The following is a 24430-nucleotide window of genomic DNA, read 5'->3' on the forward strand; positions in this document are numbered from 1 at the left end:
GAGGCGGAAGAAGGAGCAAATTCAGGATTGATAAAGGCTGGCGTTGATGGTATCACAGATTCGGAAGGTGTCGAAGAAGGTACACTCTCAATCGGGGAGTGGCTTGAAGACGAAGTATTTGTGGTATGTTGTGGTAAGCTTGGAGTTGGAGTTGTATTCTGAATCCTAGAGGTTGGATGTAGTGAAGGTGTTAACCAAGCCTCGAGATTACTTTGCACAGAGAATCGGTTTCTTCCTGTACTACTGCTTTGCTGACTTCGGCTTTGATTGAATAATTGGAAAGAAGGTGATCGAGATTGAATAGGGCTTGATAGTAGTATAGGATTATCTACAGACCCTTGAATGCTCACTGATGGGTGACGGGAATTTGATACAGGAGTGCTATCATTATCCAATGTTCGGTCCTCACTTGGATCCCCCACTCTTGTTTCCTGTATTGTATTGATCGTATTCACCGATTGTATCACTGTTTCATTTGAATCAATTGCAAGACTCGTTTCCTTCATCTTTTCGGAGATTGCAGTTTCATATTCAACACGCTCTTTGTCCGCTTCTTCTTCTTCAAGTCGAATATGTCTCATTTGTTCTTCAAGTTCAGTAGTCAATTCGATTGGAGAGGATGTCGATAAAGGAGGGTTCGATTGTATGTTCGAAGGATTTTCAATTGATGAATCGTCGTCTAAAGGTATTGGGATATCAGGGCTGAGTCGAAGTCCGCTAGGAGGTGTATTGACTGGTACATCTGATAGAGGGGGTTCGTAAGCAATGAAATCGGATGGACCGGCAGCAATGCGTGGGTGACGCCGCCGTTGTTGAGCATATCGATTGCTGTTTCTTTTAGAAGCTGCAGCTTCTTCTTGTGTAAATTTTCGTGGTCTGCCACGACTTTTCTTGATTGAATTTGAATCCATTGTTGCAGTCGATATAATGAAAATAATCTTAGGATTGGTTTAATGTATACATTAAAAGAAAAACTCGATGAAAAAATGCCAATAAGGTTTAGCGCGATTCTGATTTGGTATCCACAACTGGATTTGGTATCTACAGCTTGATACAGTATCATTTACTTTGATACTACACTCGTTTCCGGCCCCTTCATTGTGCAGGTTGTATGAGCTGACTGCAATTCCATCAGAATCTTTGCAATATTTGTATCACATTCCTCTTCTGCAAGATTGATCTCTTGATTGTTCATTTCGTTCTTTTGGATATCGATCTCTTTATAGTTGTGGATCGAGGGTGATTGACTCTGTGCTGGGAGAGCGGGTTGCAAGCTCTCTAAACCATTACTCTCACAAACATTTTCAGCTTCGAGGATTTGATCTTGAGATAATGGAATTGCCATTAGGAGTCCAGTGCTCGGGCGAATATATGGAGAAGAATTATTTGCAAAGATATTGGTAAAAGAAGAGGATTGATATACAACAAACTCATTTGAATCTGAGGATTGAAGTTTTTTCTTTCTTGCACGAAGGCGATTGTTGATATTATTCGCTTTTCTAGCTTCCTCAGCATTAGCATACTTTCTCGGTCGTCCAAGGTTCCTATGAGATGGCATTATAGAGCTGTAGACTGATTGCCAATTGAAGTAGATATCGTAATGTTATGAAATATTGATAATATTTGAAGAAAAAAACCTGATTAGTAAGGCCGATAAACAACTGATGCTTTTATTGATAGAATCCAATACCTTGAGGTTAATTTATATTCATCACAACTTCATTCACGATTTTTCTTATATACTATTATGAATTATGATGTTAGATCTAAGGATCTGAAAACGAATTATTAGGTTTTCGTATTTTTAATAGGCATAGAATGTGTGTTTTGAGTGATGTGGTGTTGCGTCAGAAATAAATACTAATCGGGAAGGTGGGTCAGCTGACCTTCACCAATTCTTAGGATTAACTTGAATCAATTACAACTTCTTTTATTATTAATCTCTGATTTTGTAATTAAAACCAATAATAGTTCTAAATATTTATATACTAGGTATCAAGTTTCTATATTTTTAATGAATGTAGAATGTGTGTTTTGAGTGATGTGGTATTGTGTCAGAAATAATCCTAATCGGGAAGGTGGGTCAGCTGACCTTCACCAACTCTAAGGGTTAACTTGAATCAGCTACAACTTCACTCAACATTGGTTTTCGATTTTGAAATTCAAAATGATAGTTGTTCTACATAGCTGAATACTAGGTATTAGGTTTTTGTATTTTTAATCGAGATGGAATGTGTGTTTTGAGCGATGATTAGTTGTGTCAGAAATAATCCTAATCGGGAAAGGCGGTATGACAATCGGCAGTATCTGACTTTTTGCCGAATCGGATCTACAATACTACGAATCCTACCTTTAATCAACTATAACTTTTGCTACAACTTTTTGACAATGAAATAATTATTATCATTATAATCCTCAAATTAAGACGAATCCAATAGTATCAAAAAAAAATCAATTTTTTCTTTTACACTCTGGGCTAACCTTTACCCTATATTCAGTCTTCATGGGATCATGTGATTTTCACGTGATTTAAATTTAAAGCCAGTTTTTGAAAAGTTTGAAACGCTATATAACTCAAAATTCTTCAAATATTTCAAAAGTACTATTATTATATTGCTAGCTCTAATATTACGTAAGAAATGAGTTAATACCAGATGATTTTTGTTAATACCAGATAAATCTTAAAAATAAAAATAAAATTTTGTATATATATAATAAAAGCTACACTAAAATATTCAACTTTGAAATCTATTTATAGTAATATATTATAGCTTTTTCGAAAATATTAGTCCTTAAGCTTTTAAACCCTAAATAAGTTTTATAAGAAATCAAGAAACTCTAATTTTTCTAAGTCAAAAACGAACTAAGCCTGATTTGGACAAAATATATATCATTCAATTCGATTTATTTTGAAAAGTTCAAAAAAGTTATTTTTAATAAGCTAGCTCTAAAACTAAACGAGATATTAGTTAATACCAGATGAAATTCTAAAAATAGAACTTAATAAGGAAGAACGCTAGCAAAATAAAAAAAGCACTATTAAATCAGAAATTTTTTTGGAATTATAAAAATATAACTATATATATATAAAAGACCCTAAAAACCCTAAATTTGAGTTAATACCAGATAAAACGTTAATACCAGGTGTATAGGAGTTAGGAAGAACGCTAGCAAAATAAAAAAATCACTATTAAATCAGAATTCTTCTCAGAATTATAAAAATATAATTATATATATATAAAAGACCCTAAAACCCCTAAATTTGAGTTAATACCAGATAAAACGTTAATACCAGGTGTATAGGAGTTAGGTGTATAGGAGTTAGGTGTTGGGAAGAATGCTAGCAAAATAAAAAAATCACTATTAAATCAGAATTTTTCTCAGAATTATAAAAATATAATTATATATATATAAAAAACTCTAAAAACCCTAAATTTGAGTTAATACTAAATAAAACATTAATACCAGGTGTATAGTAGTTAGGAAAAACGCTAGCAAAATAAAAAAATCATTATTAAATTAGATTTTTTTTTAGAATTATAAAAATATAATTATATATATAAAAGACTTTAAAAACCGTAAATTTGAGTTAATATTAGATAAAACATTAATATCCGGTGTATAGGAGTTAGATTAATAAATTTCTGTTATAAATTGGATTTAGAGTGATAACTAGATTGATTTATTTTGTATATGATTATTCTTTTTGTTAGGGAGCGATCACCTGATTGGGTATATATAGTAGATTCACTATTTCAAAAGCATTTGAAATACTCCATGCTTTTATAGATCAATAGAAAAGTAAATCATTCCTGATATTGTATTCCAGATATAAGGATGTCTTATTCTGAAATTCTTATTTGTATAAATTTAAACAAAAATAATTATATCTTGAATTCAATCTCAATAATTGATTTAGTTGTAACTATTATACTTTTAGTATTCTATATTTATAAAATCTTATATTTATAGAATTGTTAGCTCCTTTTTGATTGGTGTATATCGGGTGGGTTTGTATAAAACGAAAACAAGTATTAGGAAACAATCATCTAATTGAATATATATAATAGATTCACTATTTCAGAAGTATTTGGAATACTCTATGCTTTTGTGGGTCAATGGGAAAGTGAATCACTTCTAACACTTTTTGTTTTCAAAAATTATTATAGCTTTTTTTTAATCTTTTGAATCTCTTGAAAACTAGTTTTATTTTAATTCAATATAAAAGCTTCAATATTAAAAATATTTTAATTTTAGTTTTTAATAAATATAATTCAATTGAATTTTTATTAATTTATTTTTTTAAATTTTTAAAAAGTTTTAAATTGAAGTTAGGAAGGGTGTTAACCAATTGAAAAGTTTTAATGTTTTTTTGTAGGTTATTATTCTTTTGTTTTTTATAAATTACTGTAGTTTTTTTTCAATTTTATTAGAATTAAAGTTATTTCAATTCGATATAGAAGTTTCAATTTCAAGAATTTTTCAATTCTAATATCGAGTAAATATAATTCAATTGATTTTCTATTAATTTTTATTTTCAAATTTTAAAAAAGTTTTGAATTGAAGTCAGAAAGGATGGTAATCAATTGAAGAGATTTTTATTGGATTATTATTCCCCTATTGAAATGGATTATTACTGATACTGATTATCAAAAAAATCCTAGGAATAATAATTACAACTCCTTTTTATTTTCTCTTTTACAATCTTTTTAAATCCTTCCATTGTGCAACATCTTATTTTCATTTCCATATTTTATAATCTCTCCTTTTTCATCATCTACATTCAAAGCTCTTTTCATCTCTCTCTAATTCAACACATCCTTATCCCTTACCTCTACGCTCAAATTAAATTAAATAACTCTCCTCTTAAACTCAAGCTCAGCAGTCGGGTTCGGACTAATCGTTACATTATAAATATAATTCGACGGTTTCTCTCCCCCTTTCCCCTCTTTATCGCCCACTAATCTGAAGTCCCAACCTTTTAATATTTCCACCAATAGTACTTTGATCTCTATTGCTGCGAAGAAACGACCTGGGCATGCGTGGTTCTGTGGGCGGGGAGTTAGCGCATGTTATCTTTTACCATTTGAAGAAGCGGGAGAGACATTGGAAAGGTGGAAAGGTGGAAGATAAGAAGAATGAAAGAACAGAAGAAAAACCGGAATTTAGAAGGGGTTTACGACGAAAAATGTGGACATGAAGGGATTAATATGTATTGAGATAATGAGCTCGCGTTAACAAAGATTTCAAAAGTGTAATTGTGAAAGCAAACTACATACCCCATGTCCAAAATTTACGCTCTCTTTATTTGTCGTCACATACTGATATTTCGATTCATTCCCCGGTGCTTCACGTAGCGTCGACCATCTGAACGGCGAAAAGATTTCAGGAGAATCAAGTGCTGGAATATTAGAAGGATCGTGAGGAAGAGAAGAAACATTGGGACCGGACATGTTGATTGTGTGTGCATCAAATGTTATGCGTGTTCCGGCAGGTATGGTCTCACCGGTAGACAAGCGAATCGGCGAGGTTGTTGAACGAATATTGAAGACTAGGTTTCATTAGTATATCAGAAGGATGGGAAATGCCTAAAAGAAAGTCCACCAGGTCTTGGTATATATGGAGAAGAATGTGAGGGGGAAAGCAAAACTCACCCAAGTCGAGAGGACTGAGCCTCTGACTTTCTTTTAAGAGACTATCCAATTTCTTCAATTTAGGTAATGATTGTTTTTTCAAGGTTTTCATCCCGCTGCCATCATCTTCCCATCCATCATCCGCCAGAACCTGATCAATTTCCTCGCGAAGAGGCGCAATGAATTGTGGATGAGATGCTAAATCGAATAATGCGTGTGTAACAGCCATGGCAGTTGTATGCATAGCAGCAAAAGACAAGGTGAGTTGATGTTGCGCCAAAGCAAACGGATCCTCCTTTTTCTTTTCATCCGACCATTTCATAACCCAACTAACGAATGTGCCCTGATTGTCATCAAATTCATCACCTTCATAATCTTCTTTTCCCTCCCTGAATCTTTGAATGCATCCCTCTATAATCGGTCTCAATAACTCTGCCCCTACGGCTTTATGTTGCCTTAGCTTCCTGATCTCTGGTAAGAATGGGATCGCGAAAGATCTAAGCCACGCTGGATACTTAGCCACGCTTTCTCTTGCTAGCACCACATCCTCCGTAAAATGAGTACTAATGTCAATCCACTCTTCAGTTCGACTCAGCGGTCTTCCCACAAAAACTCTTCCGCTGAGAAGTGCAATCATCTTGAGTATTTTTTCGTACACAATAACTTGAGTCCAATTGTCGTACGTGCCGAGTTCTTTATCTAATGCAAAGCGCGACTCGTCTTGGAGAGGCTCAATGGTAGATGCTACATGACGGTTCAAATCTGTTTTGACGACTTTGATGATTGGGGGAGTGTCTATGCCAATACCAGTGTGCTCGCCATAGAACATGCGGGAAAGTTCTTTTTGGAAAGAAGCTTTGTTTTCAGGGAGATTTCGTAGTTCATCATGCATAGTCAAGGGGAGGACGACCGTTGGGGGGTCACTGGGGAGGACGTAGGGGGTTGTAGGATACTGTCTGGTGTAAGTTTGGATGTTAGGGTAAATGAGGGAGGATTTGATTGAATGGAAAGGCTCTTACTTTGGCAGTTCCTTCGAGCAATGCAGCTCTAAAATCGACATCACTGGGATTTCCCACGATTGGAAAGTCTAAGTTTTTGGGTCGGAAAAGTATAGCTCGGATGACATATGCAAGGAGAAGAAGTGCCGAAGCACCTAGAACAAGTGTTGAAGGCATCTTGTCTTTGCTTTTTCGAATAGCTATGGCGAAATCTCGATGAAGTGTATTTTGTAGCTCAACTTTGGACTGAGCTTCATCTAACAGTAACTATATCCAATAATTAGTCTGAATTTCTCTGATGTGAATATTCCGAGGTCCTGGAGAACAGTTGAAGCATCTTCAAGTAGCGGAAACTTACAACAGCAGAACGAAAAACAAGAGTATGTATATAGAATCTCCTCAAAAGCTTCCCGGTAGCTCCAAACCTCAAAAGAATTAAGAAGAAGGTAAATGATCCAATACTCCAACTCTTTGCGAGGACTTGGACACATATATATACCCGCGTTTTCTCCACTCTCTTCTGTTCCTAACCTTCCATCCCGTTACCTACCTGCCAACTGCAGATTATTCATCCACTGTAATTGACCTTGCACATCACCTCGTACAGTCCCTTTCGACGACACATTTTTTGTTCTATCACTTGTAAATAATGCTCCACACGTCTACGTCCACCCCACACCATCTTGTACACGACAAATCGGTACTCTCGCACTTCTGAATTGTCCGTCTTCAAACAGGGTCGAATCTCCAATAACGAGCAAAATTTCTACTTGATCCGTGTTTAAATTGCATGAACGAATTTTTATATTGTCAAAATTCAGAAAATAATCTACTCGGTCTTTGCGGATATTCAAGAGCAAGATGGTCCGAATTTTAAACTTCACAGAATTGAATCATATTCTAAGCCAGGACCATGGCGATAATTCGTTGATGTCGGCACGGCCTCTCAGTAAGGTAATTCCGGGATAAGGTTAAAACAATCGAGTGCTTTTGTATAACTAGTCATCTGATTAATGACCTTATATAATGTTATTCTGTTCACTTCAAAACACAAGTTCTAGACATCGTGTCTTTGAACTAATCAGCGAATAATAATAATAATAATAAAATAATAAAATAATTCTGAGAGGAATTAACGATTTTTTAAAACCCTTCGAATATAAAATGATACCCTTTTTTCAATCTTTCAGTTCTCATCTGACTCACTGCTGCTGCTGTTGCTTTCACTATGTCGAGTACGAGATATAATGTAGTTGATTTCTCATATCAAGTTACACTACCTACTTACTAAGTATATAAAGATTGTAATTTAAGATTTCATACATTTGATTCTTTCGATTAATTCATCCGGCTCTACTATTCATCATTATCATAATCACTATTCATTTCGATATCTTAGCTCCAAGCCCTCTCAATACCTGTTACAACGGATTAGTAATAAACTATAGAATTATCAACTTATAAGCTATAGTAGTTATAAAAATTATAACTAGTTGTAATCTTATTTGAATCCCTATTTAAAGTATAGTTTAAATTATTTTAAAAGATCTTTAGATGCTTGTATATAACTCTAGAGACAGCTCTCGTAATAATACTCTATATTCAGATTAATTATTATATAATTCTCCGATTCACGTATAACGGAAATGAATATTAAGAAGGTTTAAATAGAAACTAAATTTTCGAGTATTAGATTTTTAAACTTTATTAAGTCTATTTTTCCTTTTATAAAATTTTAATTAGAACACAAATTTGATTGAAATACAAATCTAACTGAAATACAAATTTAATAAAAAAGATGAATTTTAATGTAATTCTAAAGTAGCTCATATAATAATAACTTATATACAAATAAACCACGTTATATTAATACTAACTAACTTATATTCCCAGGGATAAGAATCAGTAATGTTTAATCATATCATATTCGAGCTATAAATCGAGAAAGGAAGATCATAAATATAAAGACTTCCTACTAATATAGAAAACAGAAGAAAGAGGGAGAAGGATGTAGATCTCTTATAATCTTAATATCTATTTTGACCCTTCAATACCTTATAGCTGTTTCATTAATATGTAATCTGTTTGTACAATCTCCCCTATCGTAAAGTCATGCTCTCCGACTTTCTTATATCCCCATTTCTCATATGCTTTCATTGCTCGGTGGTTCTCCTCCCAAACACCAAGCCATATATGCTGAAATTTCTGATCTCGGGCAATATTCTCCAGCCTATCAGCTAATAATTTTCCAACGCCCTGGCCATGAGCACTTGGATGGACGTATATTCTTTGCAGCTCGACTGCATCCTGCAGATGCTGCACGCACGGTTCGCTTGTTCCACGGGTCAAAAGAGCAAAAGCGATGATATCTTCATTCTCTTGCTCAGTTGCAACGATCATATCTTTTTCGGGATTGCAAATATCTGCAACGGTTGCTGTTACGCTGTAGGATTCATCGAGGTAGGTTTGTAATTGGTGTGGTTCAACTGAATGGCCAAAGGTGGCGCTGAAGACAAAAGAACCAAGTTTAGCGACTTGAGCAGCATCACCAAGCTTTGCATTGCGCACCAGGATCGGAGATTGACCGGAGGGAGCCATTTTGAATAGATGTACTTATTTTTAAGAAAGACTTCAATCGACACTGAATTGCAGCAATTGAACCTAGAGAATTTGTCTGAATTGGCGCAAGGGACAATTATAAAAGTAATTATGGTATATTCAATTAATGAAATTTTTTTGAACTTATACTAAGTATGTTATAGAAAGAGTAGATACCTCTCAAGTCTAGAATGTAAATGATTCTGAACGGAATGTTCTCGAAGGCTGTGGGTGTCGATTTCAGGGCGCACGCTGTGGAGTTTTTCCTAGTGTTGCTCAAAAAACTTTCTTTTGAGTTCATCCCCGCTTCCGGTTGTACATACTATATTAGGAAGGCACTCCTACCGGTACTTGAGCGACCATGCAATAACCCACTCGAAGCACGCTTCCATTGTCAGCACGCTAGCCTTTTTTGTTCAAGCTAAGTCTAAAGTACATCTAGCCATCCACAAAAATCAGTCAACCTGTTGTTGATAGGGCGTGTGGCATGTCAAAACATTGCCGACATTAACCGCCCCTTTCGAAAGGAGAAATAATGAAACCTAGAATGAGAAAGGCAAATCACAAATTCATTTCGGTTTCACGGACCCGGCATAACATGGTGAACTTGAAGGATATGAGCAATTATCTTGGCAGCTCCAAAATAAAAAAGATTTCGACCTTGGGTATAAAGAGCGCAAGGTAACAACAAGGCCGGCGGGTCACAAGGGAGTAAATTGATCATTGGGTTGTGACAAAGTTCCATCTGAATTTTTGATTTATCAATAACCAATCTCATCTACACACAGGATAAGCCATCATCACAAACATGTATATTCGATCCGTCCACGCGGAAAGAGATCTCCGTGTCCTTCGAAAGTTGATACACGATAACCCTCTTGGGTTTTTGACCACTGCAATTCGATCGTCCTCGCACCCTTTCCTTCAGACAAGTCATATCCCGTTCGTTTTGGATGTCAATGATGAGTCTAGCGAGATTGAACTTGGGCGGTTGAGAGGACATCTTGCTCGACAAAACCCACATAGCAAGGCAATGATCGAGGTACTGACTTCAACGCCCAAATCAGCGAATTTTCTTGAGGAGGAAGTCCTCGTGTTGTTTAATGCCCCAGCCCATCACTATGTCACACCAAAATTTTATACAGAGACAAAGCCTGCTACAGGTAAAGTGGTACCAACATGGAATTATGCAGCGGTACAAGCATACGGCAGAGCCAAGATATTCTTTGATTCTCGCTCGGACACGACGTCGATGTTTTTACAGAAACAAATAGAAGACCTGAGCCACCACAACGAGACCGTAACTATGGGTTATACAGGAGAAGCCGGTCGTCCGTCTGAATGGAAAGTTTCGGACGCTCCAGAACGCTACATTCAGTTACTTAAGAAGAATATTATTGGCATCGAGATTGAAATTCATCGTTTAGAGGGCAAATTTAAGATGAGCCAGGAGATGGGCCAGGGGGATCGGAAAGGTGTTGTCGAGGGCTTTGCGAAGGTAGGTTCGGACACAGCAGACTGGATTTCAGACACAGTTGGTCGGTGTGCGAGGTAAATTGAAGGGTTTCTAGAAGAGCGCGAAAGCTAGATTAACACGATAAATCAGTACGCAATGATTTCCTTTTTTAAGTATCATGATTTAATTCAGAGTTCCGCCAAAAACGTCGATCAAGTGGGCATCGGGGAACATTTCGACTGCCAGCCACTGCTCTGAATTCTTGGAATTGCGGATACTAGACGAACAATTATGTAGTAATTTAATTGATGGTGACACGATAACATGTCCAGAATATGGGTATTTGAGGGACTAGTTGTTATGGATATGATCTGACGAAATGGACACTATAGCAACCTATTTGTATACCGAAGTAGGCAAATAATCCACATAAAGTGCCTCATAAGCTACGACTTTTTCTTGACATTCAGTTCCCAGTGGCAGTGCCAGGGATAGGCACCCGTACCATACCTAGCGTTTTAGATCGGTCGCTTTGTCCATGGAGCTGTGCGAATTGTCTTTCTAGACTGCATACTGTACATAAATTAAACATGAGTCTGCAAAATCTTTTTACCAGTAAATTTTTTAGATAACATTCAATGATGTGAACTTCGTCATTCTTTGTTGATCTGCGGATATTTTTGCAGGCCTCACCTGTTTCTTAACTGGGTCTATGACTTGGCTATGTATTGATTTGAATTTTCTTGACACTCCTGCTGACAACCAGGCTTAATGTTGACTAATGCTAGCCGAGCACAAGCACTGGCTGCGGGCTTGTTTGATAGACCGACTTGTAATTTATTACAATATTAGACAATACTAACACAAAAGACGATGATCCATGCAGGCTGAAACTCCATCTCAAGTTGGTTACTACTCTCCCTGCGGCTGTGTGACTCGGAGCACATTTCAATGATATTTGGTCAACCGATATTTATTCACTTCCTTCATTCTTTTTTCCTTTTTAGCACTCTGTGATCTGAGTCTCTCAATCCTCAAACTTTTTAACATAATAAACAACATGGTCATAGAGACAAGTTCAATATTTGGTCTGATCATTGTTTGTAGCCTGTTAGTTGCCTGTGTCATCTTGCTGCCCTGGTATCGCGACATGCTCGCTTACTGGACATCCAAGCTGCCACCGCAGATAGGGGAGAAAGAGATAATCAGCCTACGTATCTATCCAATCAAATCTTTTCGTGGTATTGAGGTGCAATCGACTCGACTTGTCCAGAATGGATTGGATCTGGATCATAATTAGATGTGGATCTCTCGAAAAACTTGGGGATTTATCACTATTCGTACCGATTCTCGAATGACTTTGGTCACTACGGCCCTAGATACAGACGAATACAAGCTGACTATTAAGTATAGAGATGTTTGTACTGATTTACTGGCACATCCAACGAATACCTGACTTGAAGAAAACACACAGCTCACGAAAGCTATTATCTGAGGCTACAAGACGGATTCTTGAAAATACACAAAGAGTATAAGCCTGTGATAGCAGAATCAATAATAGGCAAAACGGCCGCTTCATTAGTATAAGAAAATCTTAATAATTTTATAATATATTGAAAAAGGTGTTATTAAAGTATTGATTAGGTTAATTTTATTTCTGTAAATAATAAGAAAATTTTATTTTTAAGGGATTTAATGAATTTCTTGAATTTGAAAGTTAAATTTATTTTTTAATTTAAAAATCATTGGGATTATTTTTTTATTTTAAATTCGATTATTAATCAATAATATAATAATAAAACTTTTGATTGAAAAATAAACTAGAAATAATATAAGTGATTTATTTCTTATTTCTTTTTTTCTCTTAAATTTTTGAATAATATTTCTTAGGGTTATGAATTAGTTATAACTCTATATAGTAGATTTGATATTGATCAAACTATTTATACTCTTTTGAGGTTATATAATCAAGTAGTAGAGTATTCGATATTATAATAATTAGTTTAATCTTATTCAGAGGTTTTGAGTAATTGAATTTGATTAATTAGGGAAAAGTGATTTCGTTTATTTTTAAGTATATAATCAATCAAAATTCTTATAATATTATTCTAGAATAGGGAATAAGATTTTGTTGTATTTATTCTAGTATTATAAAGGAAGTAGTGTTATGAATTGATTATAATTTTATATTATAAGAGTTAGGGCCTCAGCTTATCGCACACCATCTTATTTCGTGATAAAATCCCTGCAAAAAAGTTGTTTTCTTATATAAATTAATTTCTTTTATAATAATTGAAAAAGTGATTTAAAAATTTTATTATATATAATACTTTTCCTGTATAAAAAAATCGATTTTTTCGAAAATTTTGGAAATTATTATTTTGAAATTCTACAACTCTTTCTCAAAAAATATTAAAAATAATCCATTAATTTTTTCAAATAATTTCAATTATTATTTACTATTATTATAAATTTTAATAATTCAATTTATATATTCATTGAAATTTCATATAATTAAAAAGTTGAATAAATGAGGGTTTTTGCTGTGTTTTCGCTTAGTATGCGATAAGCCGGGGCCTCAACTCTTACATTTGATATTAATCAAATTACTTATATTCTTTTGAGATTATGTGACCGAGTAATAGAGTACTCGGTGCCGTAATACTTATTCATTTTTAATTCTTATATCTGCTTCCTTTCTTTTCCGAATTTTTACACTTACTTTTTTCTTTCTTTTAACTTTTATATTCGCTTTTTTTCTATTTACTTTTTCTACAATTCTAATATTTACTGAATTCTGAAATCTGAAATCTTTATTTTATTTTTTTCTATTAAGAATTAATAATAAACAGATTCTATTTAAAATAGCAAATATGTATTATAATTGTAATATATATAATAGAAATTTGTATAGGGATTTGTATTGAATTTATTTTTGTCGAAAATATTGACTTTACCACTACAGGGAAACCCGGCCGATCACAGATACCCTAGAAATTGATGTGTCTCGTTTTCAAAAGACCTTTTCCACGGGTCCTTCGCGGCTGTGGTGCGCCTAAATTATTAGGTAGCGTTGAGAGCACCAGATTTGCGGATATGTTGCCGATCCAGATAAGCTCTATGGCTAGCTTAAAAGAGCTTAGTGAACATCTGAGTCGGCGAGGTGAAGATAATATCGATATGGAAAGATTTAGACCAAACATTGTTGTTTGAGGACATGATCCATCGGTAGAGGACCAATAGAAGTCGCTGAGTATTCATATTCATGGAATCTCCAGACCTATAGATCTTGATCTAGTCTTTCGATGCTTCCGAGCTCATGTGTCTAACGTGGACTCGGCCACAGATGAGAAGCACTCACGGCAACCTTGAAAAGAGTTGATGAAGTATCGACGCATCGATCGCGGCCTGCCCTTCGAACTGGGTTTCGGGATGCTCTGTGTACCACAAAATGAAGGCTTTGTGACTACGGGTATGATGGTTAAAGTCACAGAAACAACCAACGATCACTTCTCTATCAATCCTATGATGTAGTTGCGTAAATAAAAATTGATCGTTCTTGAACGAAGCTATGTACAATGCAGTGGAGTGGATAATATCAAGTTTCTGATTACCTAGTACAACTAATGCTATTAGCGTTGCTTAAGCGGATGATATAAAAGGGAAATGAATGATGTCGATTCACTCATGTTCACAGATACCTTCAAGTTATCTGCAAGCTCTTGAGTGTAGGTCCCATCCCACATGCTTCCATTTAGTTTTTCATGGGTTTGCAAGTCTTCTCTTGCGAATCTTCTAGCCAACGTCTTCAATGGCCTATTCCTGAAACTCACTGCCGAATAAAGCCACTGGTTCTCACTCAAACTTGTTCTTTGAATTTTTTCTCCAAGATCCAAATTCATCTCTCAGTTTCATCGAAAGTGACGGGAAAGTAGGTTGCGGAATGTTCTGTTGGCCTCATGTTTATGTAGATATTTGACCACTAAATCCAAGCTTCTCGTTAACAAAATATTTCGAACATATAAGACAAATTGATTGGTGATAATGATGAGAAAATGTCTGGCCTGCGGGGACTACAAATGCCTCGTGATAAACCCCGATGTGGGAGTGATTCTAAAGCAATTTGGTCCAATATTTCATGCTTGAGAGATGAATTGCGCTATGCGTAAATTGATGTAATGATTCAAGATTTCTGAGGTAAACAACGGCTAGCACCTGACCAATAGAGGAATCCTAGCCGCATCCAATCCATCTCAACATACCTAGAAAACCATTCTTCTCTAGTTCTGCTTCCAGAGCCGCTTGTATCGCTGAGAACCGCTTTTCCATTTCCATCATACCTGGAGCAAGAGCTCCGAGCCGGTGGTTACATTTTCCACTCAATGAGAAGACAAAAATAGACTTTTCCGTAGGCAGAGATCCAAATTTACCATTAGGTTGTACATACTGGCTTCCAAATTTGGTAAGGAGAAAGTCATCCATATATCGATTTCGAGTAATGCCAGACGCCATGAGTTGATGGTCGATTACACGGTACAGGAGGATTAAGGCGCCTGGAAAAAGGGCTATAGGTAAAGTGTATTTAAATTCTCAATAGAAAGTCCCAACAATTGCTTTTCTAAATCTGATTTTCCTTCCACAAAGCTTCTAATTTTTTACTGTCTTAATCTCACACCATTTCTCCGCTCTTGATTTGCGATCTTGTACACTGGGCTCCAACCTCCCTCCGAAATCGAAAATTACAATGAAATTTAATATTTTGGTTCACTGGCAGTGGATCTGTTGGTTTTGGTGTATCTTCCATTGTTCGCTAAAGCCAACGTAGCTAATAATCAAAATGTTGCCATGGAATATTCTGAATATAACGGAACAAAAGATGCAAGTTTAAACGACTAGATCTTGAGAGATTGAGATTCTGAAGCCCTCCTAAGTGCAGCTGGGACGACTCCCAGCACACCAAGTATTGGCTACATTTCCATCACAGCATTTGAAAGATGAGATTCGCTTTTGCCAACCTCCGCCACAGATATTATTAAAATCTTCTGTTCTACCGTCTATTTGGTTCGTATGATCACCGCCACAATTTGCGTTTCTGATATTCAATTAGCATAATACCCAAGTCTCGATGTGAAAATATAAAATGACAAAGAAATGAATCCTACTCCCAAAAAACACAGTTTCCACCACTAATTGTAGCGGAGTGTGTTTGATCATTCACGCTTAAGTCAACATTTCCTGACCATCGTTATAAGCAGGTTTTTGAGAAGCCAATTAAGGATAGAAACTAACTACAAGCACCAGCAGCAAGGTCAACTTCGAAGCAAATCCCTGCCATATCCAGGCCATTACAATATCTGACCACAATTCCAATGCTCGGACTGAAAAGGATGAAGCTAAAAGCTGTTCCAAGAGCAGAGAATCTCATTTTGCTTGGGCGTTATTGCTTTGGATGTTGAGTTTTCGAATAGTGATTGAATATTTTGGGACTATTGAAAAGAGTAGAATTGTTGATCATAAAAGGAAGAATATAGGGGACCTGAGCTTTATTTTATACATGAAGTTTTAGCAAGAATGTATGAGCTTCTAAATATATGACTCGCACTTGTAATCTACTCCAGGTTTATTCTACACTGTTTCGAATACCTCGGGCTAAGCACTCTCTTCTATTAAATCTTACTTTTTTCTGCTCAAACTGAACAAGATTTCATCTACAATGCACTTCCATTGGCTTAATTTCAGAGATTTGTATACACTCAAAAGGGAGGCTTGAATGCAAAGTGATGACAAACAGCTCAAAAAATTGGGGTCTGTATTTCAAGCCCAATCATCTATGACGAAAGGACCATAAAAACTTACATAATGTAAAACTATCTGCAGTAGTTTGATGCCAATGTTACAATTAGCAACCTTCGACGTTTATATCGACACTTGAATGGGCAGTTATACTTAGCACAGTAATCTCAGCTACGAGCCAAGCATCCAAACAAGTGTGCCATCGGGTATGTAAGCGGGTATGCGTATTATCTCATATCAGATAGCTGAGTTCATGAAGAGCGGAGGATAACGTAAGACAAGCAAGTGGTCTGGCAAGCTGCAACTTGATCCTAGATAACCATTTTGATAATACATAGAATACGTGAAATACTAAGAAGTCTAATCATACCTTGCTTATCATTAATAACGATAGGGGAAGTAAAAAATGACATGCATAATGGAAGAATTTGTCATCGATTCAAAAGCTAACTAAAGAAGGGCATTTAGCTAAATCCAAAAAAATTATTTATTACATCTAATGAGTGTGCTATATGCAAGGTAATTCCTCATTTTATATCATCCAAATTTCGCTCATACAAAAATACATAAAGGAATGTGGTATTACAGTAATCCAAGATAAACATAGCATCGTTAATTTATTCATCTCTGCATCGCAACAAAATCCGCAAAGTAATCCAGCTCTTAAAAGACATAAACTGGTTCAGGACCAATATCTCCAAAATTACCGGATCCAGCTGGGCTTGAAGGAGTGACTGCGTTTCCATTTACGTTCGCGACACCGAAATAAGCGTTTGTCTTCTCTTCATTGTTGGTGACAGTCAAAACAGCAAATGCATTTTCAGCACCAAACTGGTCAGAAACTCCCCAAGAGATGGTGTTTGCAGATCCTGTAGTACATGGAATCCCATACCAGGACTCGGTAGTAGCACCACTTCCCGGCATACGAATGACAGTACATCTCTCATCAGGTCTCTCATCATTGTAGGAGATGGCAAAGTTGTAATCACATCCAGATCCATCTTCTGAACAATATCTGATCAACTGCTTGATAGTCCATTCGACACCCTCAACAATTGACGTTTGATCTGGAGAAGGGGTAACGGAAGCTTGGGGGGCTTGTGTGGAACTTGGTGCATTAGTTGTAGAAATAGCGCTACTAGAGCAGGCGGTAGGAGTGACGAGGGATCCACTATTGTCAAATGGTAAATATCCAAGACATGTGGCATATTCGGATGCACACGTAGATCTATTAGCATCTGGAGCAGATCGACATGAGTTGTATGAGTCGTTGCATTTAGATACACAAGCGTCAGCTGTAGCGGATGAAGCAGCTTGAGTAGTGGTTGTGGCAGCAGCAGTAGTTGATGTTACTGATTTGGAGCAAGCAGTTGGGGTGACGAGTGATCCGTTGGTATCATATGGAAGGTATCCAAGACATGATGAGTATTCGGAGGCACATGTGGCTTGATTGGCGTTTGGTCCAGTACGGCATGAGTTGTATGATGCGTTACATTGAGATACGCAAGCATCGGCTGTAGCGGATGATGTAGCGGATGAAGCAGTGGTTGATGCTACTGACTTAGAACAAGCAGTTGGGGTCACGAGTGATCCGTTGGTATCGTACGGAGAATATCCGAGGCATGATGCATATTCGGAAGCACAAGTGGAACGGTTCGCATCTGGAGCACTTCGACAGGTATTGTACTCAGTGTTGCAGGTATCGGAGCATGCATCTCTAGCTTTCAGTGCAGCTGGTGCAGCGAATGCTCCAGTTACGAAGAGAGCGAATGCGATATCTTGTAAATGCATGTTGATTCGAAACTGAATTGTTCCTCGTCGGTTTGGATGCTGATGAGTTGGATTGAGGATGGAAATTTGAGTGGTTTTTAAGAAGTTATAATGATAAAGTGTATGAATTGATTGTTTGATATCAGGCATTTCGAGGAAGAACTCGACGCATTATATATTAAATTTTTGATTCAATTTTTCTCTATACATCCATTGACTTCACTGCGCTATCCCACTTGACTTGGCATACACGACACTTCAACATGCTGTCCCCAAAATTGACTAAGGCCACCCACAATAACTCGTACCGGTTCGATGATTCCAATAGTTTCCCGAGAATTGCTTAGCCTACACATTCTTGCCTTCAAATTCGTACCGACCAAGAGCCTCAAACCAAGAATAGATATTTAGCAGTAAGAATTGAATAAAGTTCACATAACCGACGGGCGCCATCCCAAAACTAGTTACTATGTTTTGGTAGATTCGGGAACGGTGAGTTTACTTTGTCTGCTGATCTCAAAATCAGGGGTCTGCCCAAAATAATTCTAGCCTAAGACGTCATAATCATGAAGAAAAGCTTGAACCCTAGTATGAAATCACGTTTTTAAAAGTCTTCGATCTCGTATACGTGGCTTGACGGAAAAAGATGTTTGTGGGGATCTGATTGCTTGAGCCCGCGACGGATAGAATTTACCGAACACCAAAATGCTTTTCCCTGGTCAAAGATCGATATCAAAATGATGAGACAACGTTTCTTCTTGAAATGGTTTGTAGGAGCAATTCAACAAGCGAAACTCTATTTCCTCAATTTTAAATCAATTCGACTTCAAAATGAATTTACACTCGTTTCTAAGAAAGAGCCAATGTTGAGACTTTTTCTCTGCTGTTTTGATTCATTCGCAGCTGGGGTCATGCTGAAAGAAACTTTTTGATATCTCGTGGGTCGTATCGGCACAACGGAATGAGGTTAGAGATGGTACCCGGTGCTTCGATCAATTGATAATAGTGCAAAACCTAGACACACCAACACGATGGACAAGATCCGAGCCAATGATATACGATATCGCCCCTGATACCTAAAGTCTAATTGTTGTACCTCATGCCATCCCAGCTGTCCATCTGATTTTTCTGGGGGCTGGCGATCTGTTAACCAGCCCCAAAATGAAGCTTAAAATTCACACACGAGGTTCTTGGCTGGCTTGAGGGAGGGGCAGTAACAAACACCAGCCATCTTGGTTGAAAAACACGTTTTCTGGTAGGTATGCACAGCCACAATAGTGCAGGGCAGGCTATTTAAAAGCTTCTTCGAAGCCGGTGCTATAACTCCCGTTGGTTCATGGGGATTATAATATTTGAATACAATATCAGACCCTGACTATTGAAGCGTTTTTCCTATCATGGATCCTTGGTACAGCATTAGGGTGCCTCAGTGTGGAAAGATCTTTCAATCAAAATTATAGCACGATGCGATACATTATACTCGCCACAGCCCGATTCAGGGTCCCATCTGACGAACAGTACACCATCAATGAGTCTTTCGTAGCTTTACGAAATTCGGATCAAATCTCGCACGAAAGAACATTTACATGTACGTCATAATCTGAGCTTTCTTCTCTCACAAGATGACAAATACTCTTGGCCAAATATTATTCCCTAATTTGATATTTCATTTTGATATTAACGTGATATTTAAAGAAATATCCAGGATCATGTTTACCTCTACTCCATTCATTCGGAAGGTCACATGTTTTTGTAACGCCAAAAGGCCAACTCGTTCAAACTTGCCCTCAGTGCCCTTTATAGCTATCAACACAAACTCCGGGTTTCACAAACGTCTATATTCAAGTTTCTGGACTGCAATATCAACTAGTCGCTGAGGTGTGATTTTCATAACGCTCTACTGCTTAATTCGATATTTTAGTGAGATGACACAGGGTAACAAGTTCGCTCTGCTGGTATTGTTCTACTTAGCCTAAGACCAACTAAAACTCGGGCACTGCTCACCAGATTTTAATGATTGTTAAGTATAGGGACATTACAAAAGCTTTATTTTAAAAAGACTTTATCGGTTTTTGCCACTGGCTCATTCTCGCTTGCACGTAGAAAGACTAATATGCACTCCTTGTGAATGGTGCAGTAGGTTTCTCTATCCTTTGAAAACCGAAACACCAAGCGAAGCCTTAACAGCATACTCTATGCACGTCAACCCCTTCTTACGCTGATATATGGGCCAAAATACACCATAATTATTAGTAAAGTCCATAGAGATTTTCCTAGGAATGTTTCTTACTTTTTAAGAATCTATTAACAGTTCAAAATCTCGCGGCTGCTCAATGTTTGACACAGGAAGGATGAAATGCAAAATAATGCCTCTGCACAACTAAAGATTTACCAACGCAGCTAGTTATGTTTATTTATTTGCTACCGATGCTTAACATGAACGGAATTCATTGCCCACCATTACCAAGTACTCTTTTCAAAATTCAATTGTTAATTGATCAATCCCTCTTTGTTTATTTTGAAAACATCTAGGGGTTTCCAGGAGCTTATAGTTGAGATATATGTCAAGTTTTGTGGTAATTTAAAGCAATCTGGGATTGCCATATTGAATAACTTTGTGCATAAAAGTGAGTTGTGAAGATCATTTTTTTTGATGGTTTGGTAAACAACGAATTCCGTTCGTTCACATCAGGCTAACAATCATCGGCCTAGGCTAGGTACCCTCGAGGTACCGTGCTGCGACCTATTCAGCTTTAACCAGCACTGACTTCTTTGTAAGCAAAATTCATAACCTCCATCTAAGTTCCGTGTCACCTCCATTTACTGTTTAACATCCGTTCAGCAATATGTTCCATACAACTTGGTAAATGCCGCAATATCTTCCATCTATCCTACAATTTTCTAATTGATAGTTTTCTTCAATCCGTTAAAATCCGTATTCGAGCAAATCAATTCCCTTCATCAACAAATCATGGCGACCCCAACTAATCCTCCCCCCGACGCAACCATGAGGGATTCACATGAACCCAAAATGCCGGTTACAAAGCAGACGGAGCTTGAACAGTACTCTGTGAGTTTGGGATTGTCCCTTGTAATGTATATACTTATCAAAGTTCAATGTTAATAGTGCGACCATTGTAAACGTAGAAAGGTTAGTCCAGCTAATTATCCCTCTTTCTTATCATATCAAAATCTGAGCGTTGGTAGCTTAAATGCTCTCGGGAGAGACCGAAATGTGTGAATTGCCAGGGATGGTCTGGTCCATGTACTTATTCTCGCCGTGGAAGAATACCCAGACGACCTAGGACGAAGTAAGTCTAAGGATACTAAGCCCTCATGAAATGGAGCTGATGAGAAAAAAGCATTCTACAAGACAGCGTCAACAATCACATAGAACGGAACCTTGATGGCTCATATGTCGTCAAGTCTACCGATCATACCTTGCCGACCTCTTTTACTAATCAGGAACCCACGTACTTAAACTTAGCGAACTACGAGAGTGACAGAGATATCATAGCTGAATCAAATAATTCCATCAAATCACCAGCTTGTGATGGCGGGGAAAATGAAGACACCAACGATGAATCTTCCACTCCTTCAATTTTGAGTCAAGCAAAGAGTAGCATTACAACAGCTGAAATGAAGTCAAGCAATCTCGAGCCGGGCTTACAACGAGATGCTGAGAATGGACTATCATATCTTACCACAATATTTTCCGAACGAAGTTTTGACGATCCCGACATTTACTCAAATGTCAAACACTTTAGAAGGCAGAGGGAGGTTTTCTTTATTCCAGAAAAGGCTGAAGGGGATCGTATGATACAAAGTAAGATAATCTCATGCTTCAAACTCCCAGAGAGAATTTATACTTAGCCTACTAGTCCAGATCATTGGACACCATGCGTATCATACAAGTGCTATTACTAATTCCAACTTGAAGTCTTCATTGCAGGAATTGAACGAGGTAAACCGTTCTTTACCATGCCCCCACTTGACATAATTCCGCAACTTGCGTTTGAGCCGAAGAGAGTATCCGAAAGAGCCTGGCTTTTGCTTTACAACGCCTTTTTGTCAACCACAATAGCTTTCATGGAACCATCAAACACAAGAATTAATCGAGGTCTTCAGTGGAATGTGTGGATAATTCTTCAAGATTCCTCGTTCTTCCTCGAGCCATCAGAAATTGGTATACAAGCGATATTGATGGTATCATGTCATAGTCAAGATGTCGTTCCTCCAGGTTTATGTTGGACATTAATAAGTCATGCTTGTCGAATGGCTCAAAGTCTCAATCTCCACATTCCTTCCCCGAAATTTCCAAAGAAGAGTAAAGAGAACGCCCACCGAAATTGCCTATTCTGGAATCTGTTCATGATTGATAAATCATTGTCGCTGGCTTATGGGAGACCTCCGTTTCTATTAAGTCAACTATATGAGGGCATTGATCCCCCAGATCTCTCATTTCTCGCGACATTTAGACCTCATCGACCATCGACCGCAGTCACTGGAACCCCAGATCATCAACTTAGCGATAGTTTCGGCGCATTGTACTTTTCCCTAGCACGAGAACTTTTTGTGTTACAGGGAAAGATTATAGATATCGCTCTTGTGGTTCACAATGGAGAGTTTGGGACAGAACAAATTTCTTCAATGAAAGAGAGACTTGAAAATTGGAAGGTCAATCTCGATGATGTTCGTTCTATCTTACCTCTTATCATCACAATTCACAGCCAGACTCCTCAATAGCTCAGACTATAGTTCAACGACCAAAGACTAAAAAATTCAAAATCTCGAATTTTGAATTTTGAATAGCACTACAGTCTCTGCTATTATCGATATTTCATACAGTGACTTAATATACCACAAGGAGTGCCCAGCTAACGTGTAACAAACAGAAAATGTCAGTATACAGTAACTTCCAAGGAGAAGAAAGTGAAGTTCAGTCAGTCCAAATGGGCATCAATTTTCTCACATTCCAATACCACCATTCGGTTGTCTACTTGACTCGGAGTTCCAAACATAATCACGAGCTTTGTCTTTTTCACGCACGAATTGCCATAGAGATGTTGGAAAAACTTGTCTCTAGCTCCCTGGAAGTTTTCAATGGCATTGTATGGTACGTAGTTATCTACTCATTTCTGTATCCTTTGTTCAAGTTCTTGTCCTTCCCATTATAGTCCACATTGCAGTCCAAAATTCAAATAGTTTTTATTTTTCTCAGTCCAGTGCGAGCATTTAGTTGATGTTGAATTGAATTACGGAGCTCCTTTACCACATTTAATTGCTGACCAGCATTGAAAGCTATATTAGCCAGGACGAATTGATATCATGCTCGTCTCTTTAACTCTTGAAGTCTTACTTGCTTACATTTCTAACATCCTTGCAGGCAACTTCTTTACTACCCATTTATGCCATACTTTGTCCTTTTCTCCAATATAATTGCCGATCCGCATTCCCCGACTTGTTTTGACGACCTTCAATCACTGAGAAAGGTAGTGTATTATTTCTTGAGGATGCATGTCCAACACCGTAGTGCTCGGAAGCTTGAAAAAATCGCGGAAACCTTTACTAGGCTTGCAGAAAGTTTTGTTAGAGGAAGTATGAGTCGTAAGGCCTTGGAGGACAAATTACCGGAAATTGATGTTCAACCACCAAGTAGAAGTTCGGAATTGACTTCTCACAACACAGGCTGGACAACGCCGCAGAGTCCACGCCAAACAGGATCACATCCTCCAGTGAATGATGCACAGAACGCAAGCATTTCCAACAATCTTGCCTCCTCAACAGGAATGGACCTCAGAGATCTATCTGGCGACCTCACAGACCCCACATTACTCAGTTTCCTATCCTATCCAATAGACACATCTGTGTTCAATAATGAGATGGCGGAAGATAACCCGTTACGTGATAGCAATTCATTCGCTGAGCAAGGTCGAGCAGTAGCAGATCCATTACTTCATCAGTTAGACTTTTTATCTACAGAACAATCTTTAGATGGGAACTTTGACTGGTTTTCATGGGATAGTTATGCATGGAACGCCCCAGGAAATGGGTCTTGATTCAATGTTTAAAAAATCAATAATCAACAGTAAATCATTATCAATTGAGCTATAAACACTCTCTTATCTTTTTCCACAGAACATAGCCAAATTAAAGTTCTCTGGTTTAAAGATCATTGCCAT

General features: G+C 37.3%; 6 protein-coding genes across 6 annotated transcripts; 2 read left to right on the top strand and 4 right to left on the bottom strand.

Annotated features, from left to right (window-relative positions):
• Positions 1-4643: 4643 nt before the first annotated feature.
• Positions 4644-7246, bottom strand: BCIN_13g00010 (hypothetical protein). Its single transcript, XM_024696592.1, has 5 exons — positions 6990-7246; positions 6653-6898; positions 5655-6585; positions 5280-5551; positions 4644-5048 (listed from the first exon to the last, which is right to left on the bottom strand). The coding sequence occupies exons 2-5, from the start codon at positions 6806-6808 to the stop codon at positions 4851-4853; spliced, it is 1557 nt and encodes a 518-aa protein (XP_024552405.1). The 5' UTR covers positions 6809-6898; positions 6990-7246; the 3' UTR covers positions 4644-4850.
• Positions 7247-8472: 1226 nt separating this feature from the next.
• On the bottom strand, positions 8473-9406 carry BCIN_13g00020 (hypothetical protein). The gene has a single exon (XM_024696593.1). The coding sequence runs from the start codon at positions 9227-9229 to the stop codon at positions 8687-8689; it is 543 nt and encodes a 180-aa protein (XP_024552406.1). The 5' UTR covers positions 9230-9406; the 3' UTR covers positions 8473-8686.
• A 518-nt stretch (positions 9407-9924) lies between these two features.
• On the top strand, positions 9925-11167 carry BCIN_13g00030 (hypothetical protein). Its single transcript, XM_024696594.1, has one exon. The coding sequence runs from the start codon at positions 10038-10040 to the stop codon at positions 10782-10784; it is 747 nt and encodes a 248-aa protein (XP_024552407.1). The 5' UTR covers positions 9925-10037; the 3' UTR covers positions 10785-11167.
• A 4322-nt stretch (positions 11168-15489) lies between these two features.
• On the bottom strand, positions 15490-16172 carry BCIN_13g00040 (hypothetical protein). The gene is made up of 3 exons (XM_001545648.2): positions 15975-16172; positions 15848-15920; positions 15490-15777 (listed from the first exon to the last, which is right to left on the bottom strand). Exons 1-3 carry the CDS (start codon positions 16108-16110, stop codon positions 15612-15614), a joined length of 375 nt encoding a protein of 124 aa, XP_001545698.2. The 5' UTR covers positions 16111-16172; the 3' UTR covers positions 15490-15611.
• Positions 16173-16907: 735 nt separating this feature from the next.
• BCIN_13g00050 (hypothetical protein) lies at positions 16908-18401 on the bottom strand. The gene has a single exon (XM_001545647.2). It carries the CDS (start codon positions 18267-18269, stop codon positions 17142-17144), a length of 1128 nt encoding a protein of 375 aa, XP_001545697.1. The 5' UTR covers positions 18270-18401; the 3' UTR covers positions 16908-17141.
• A 2654-nt stretch (positions 18402-21055) lies between these two features.
• Positions 21056-24350, top strand: BCIN_13g00060 (hypothetical protein). The gene is made up of 7 exons (XM_024696595.1): positions 21056-21318; positions 21376-21399; positions 21456-21559; positions 21611-22074; positions 22189-22940; positions 23144-23364; positions 23635-24350. The coding sequence occupies exons 1-7, from the start codon at positions 21220-21222 to the stop codon at positions 24305-24307; spliced, it is 2337 nt and encodes a 778-aa protein (XP_024552408.1). The 5' UTR covers positions 21056-21219; the 3' UTR covers positions 24308-24350.
• The last annotated feature ends 80 nt before the right edge of the window (positions 24351-24430 follow it).

This window comes from Botrytis cinerea, chromosome 13, assembly GCF_000143535.2.
Source record: "Botrytis cinerea B05.10 chromosome 13, complete sequence".
Taxonomy (NCBI): Eukaryota; Fungi; Ascomycota; class Leotiomycetes; order Helotiales; family Sclerotiniaceae; genus Botrytis; species Botrytis cinerea.

Bases quoted from the DNA above. Each gene is read 5' to 3' on its own strand.
- BCIN_13g00010 (XM_024696592.1), bottom strand. From the start codon at position 6,808: ATGCCTTCAACACTTGTTCTAGGTGCTTCGGCACTTCTTCTCCTTGCA. The intron at 6,586-6,652 runs GTAAGAGCCTTT...TACACCAGACAG, and splicing joins TGCTCGAAGGAACTGCCAAA to TATCCTACAACCCCCTACGT. The intron at 5,049-5,279 runs GTATGTAGTTTG...CCCCGCCCACAG, and splicing joins GCGTAAATTTTGGACATGGG to AACCACGCATGCCCAGGTCG.
- BCIN_13g00020 (XM_024696593.1), bottom strand. From the start codon at position 9,229: ATGGCTCCCTCCGGTCAATCTCCGATCCTGGTGCGCAATGCAAAGCTT.
- BCIN_13g00030 (XM_024696594.1), top strand. From the start codon at position 10,038: ATGTATATTCGATCCGTCCACGCGGAAAGAGATCTCCGTGTCCTTCGA.
- BCIN_13g00040 (XM_001545648.2), bottom strand. From the start codon at position 16,110: ATGAGATTCTCTGCTCTTGGAACAGCTTTTAGCTTCATCCTTTTCAGT. The intron at 15,921-15,974 runs GTTAGTTTCTAT...AACGATGGTCAG, and splicing joins CCTTGCTGCTGGTGCTTGTA to GAAATGTTGACTTAAGCGTG. The intron at 15,778-15,847 runs GTAGGATTCATT...ATTGAATATCAG, and splicing joins GGAAACTGTGTTTTTTGGGA to AAACGCAAATTGTGGCGGTG.
- BCIN_13g00050 (XM_001545647.2), bottom strand. From the start codon at position 18,269: ATGCATTTACAAGATATCGCATTCGCTCTCTTCGTAACTGGAGCATTC.
- BCIN_13g00060 (XM_024696595.1), top strand. From the start codon at position 21,220: ATGGCGACCCCAACTAATCCTCCCCCCGACGCAACCATGAGGGATTCA. The intron at 22,075-22,188 runs GTAAGATAATCT...TCCAACTTGAAG, and splicing joins AGGGGATCGTATGATACAAA to TCTTCATTGCAGGAATTGAA. The intron at 23,365-23,634 runs GTACGTAGTTAT...ACATCCTTGCAG, and splicing joins GTTTTCAATGGCATTGTATG to GCAACTTCTTTACTACCCAT.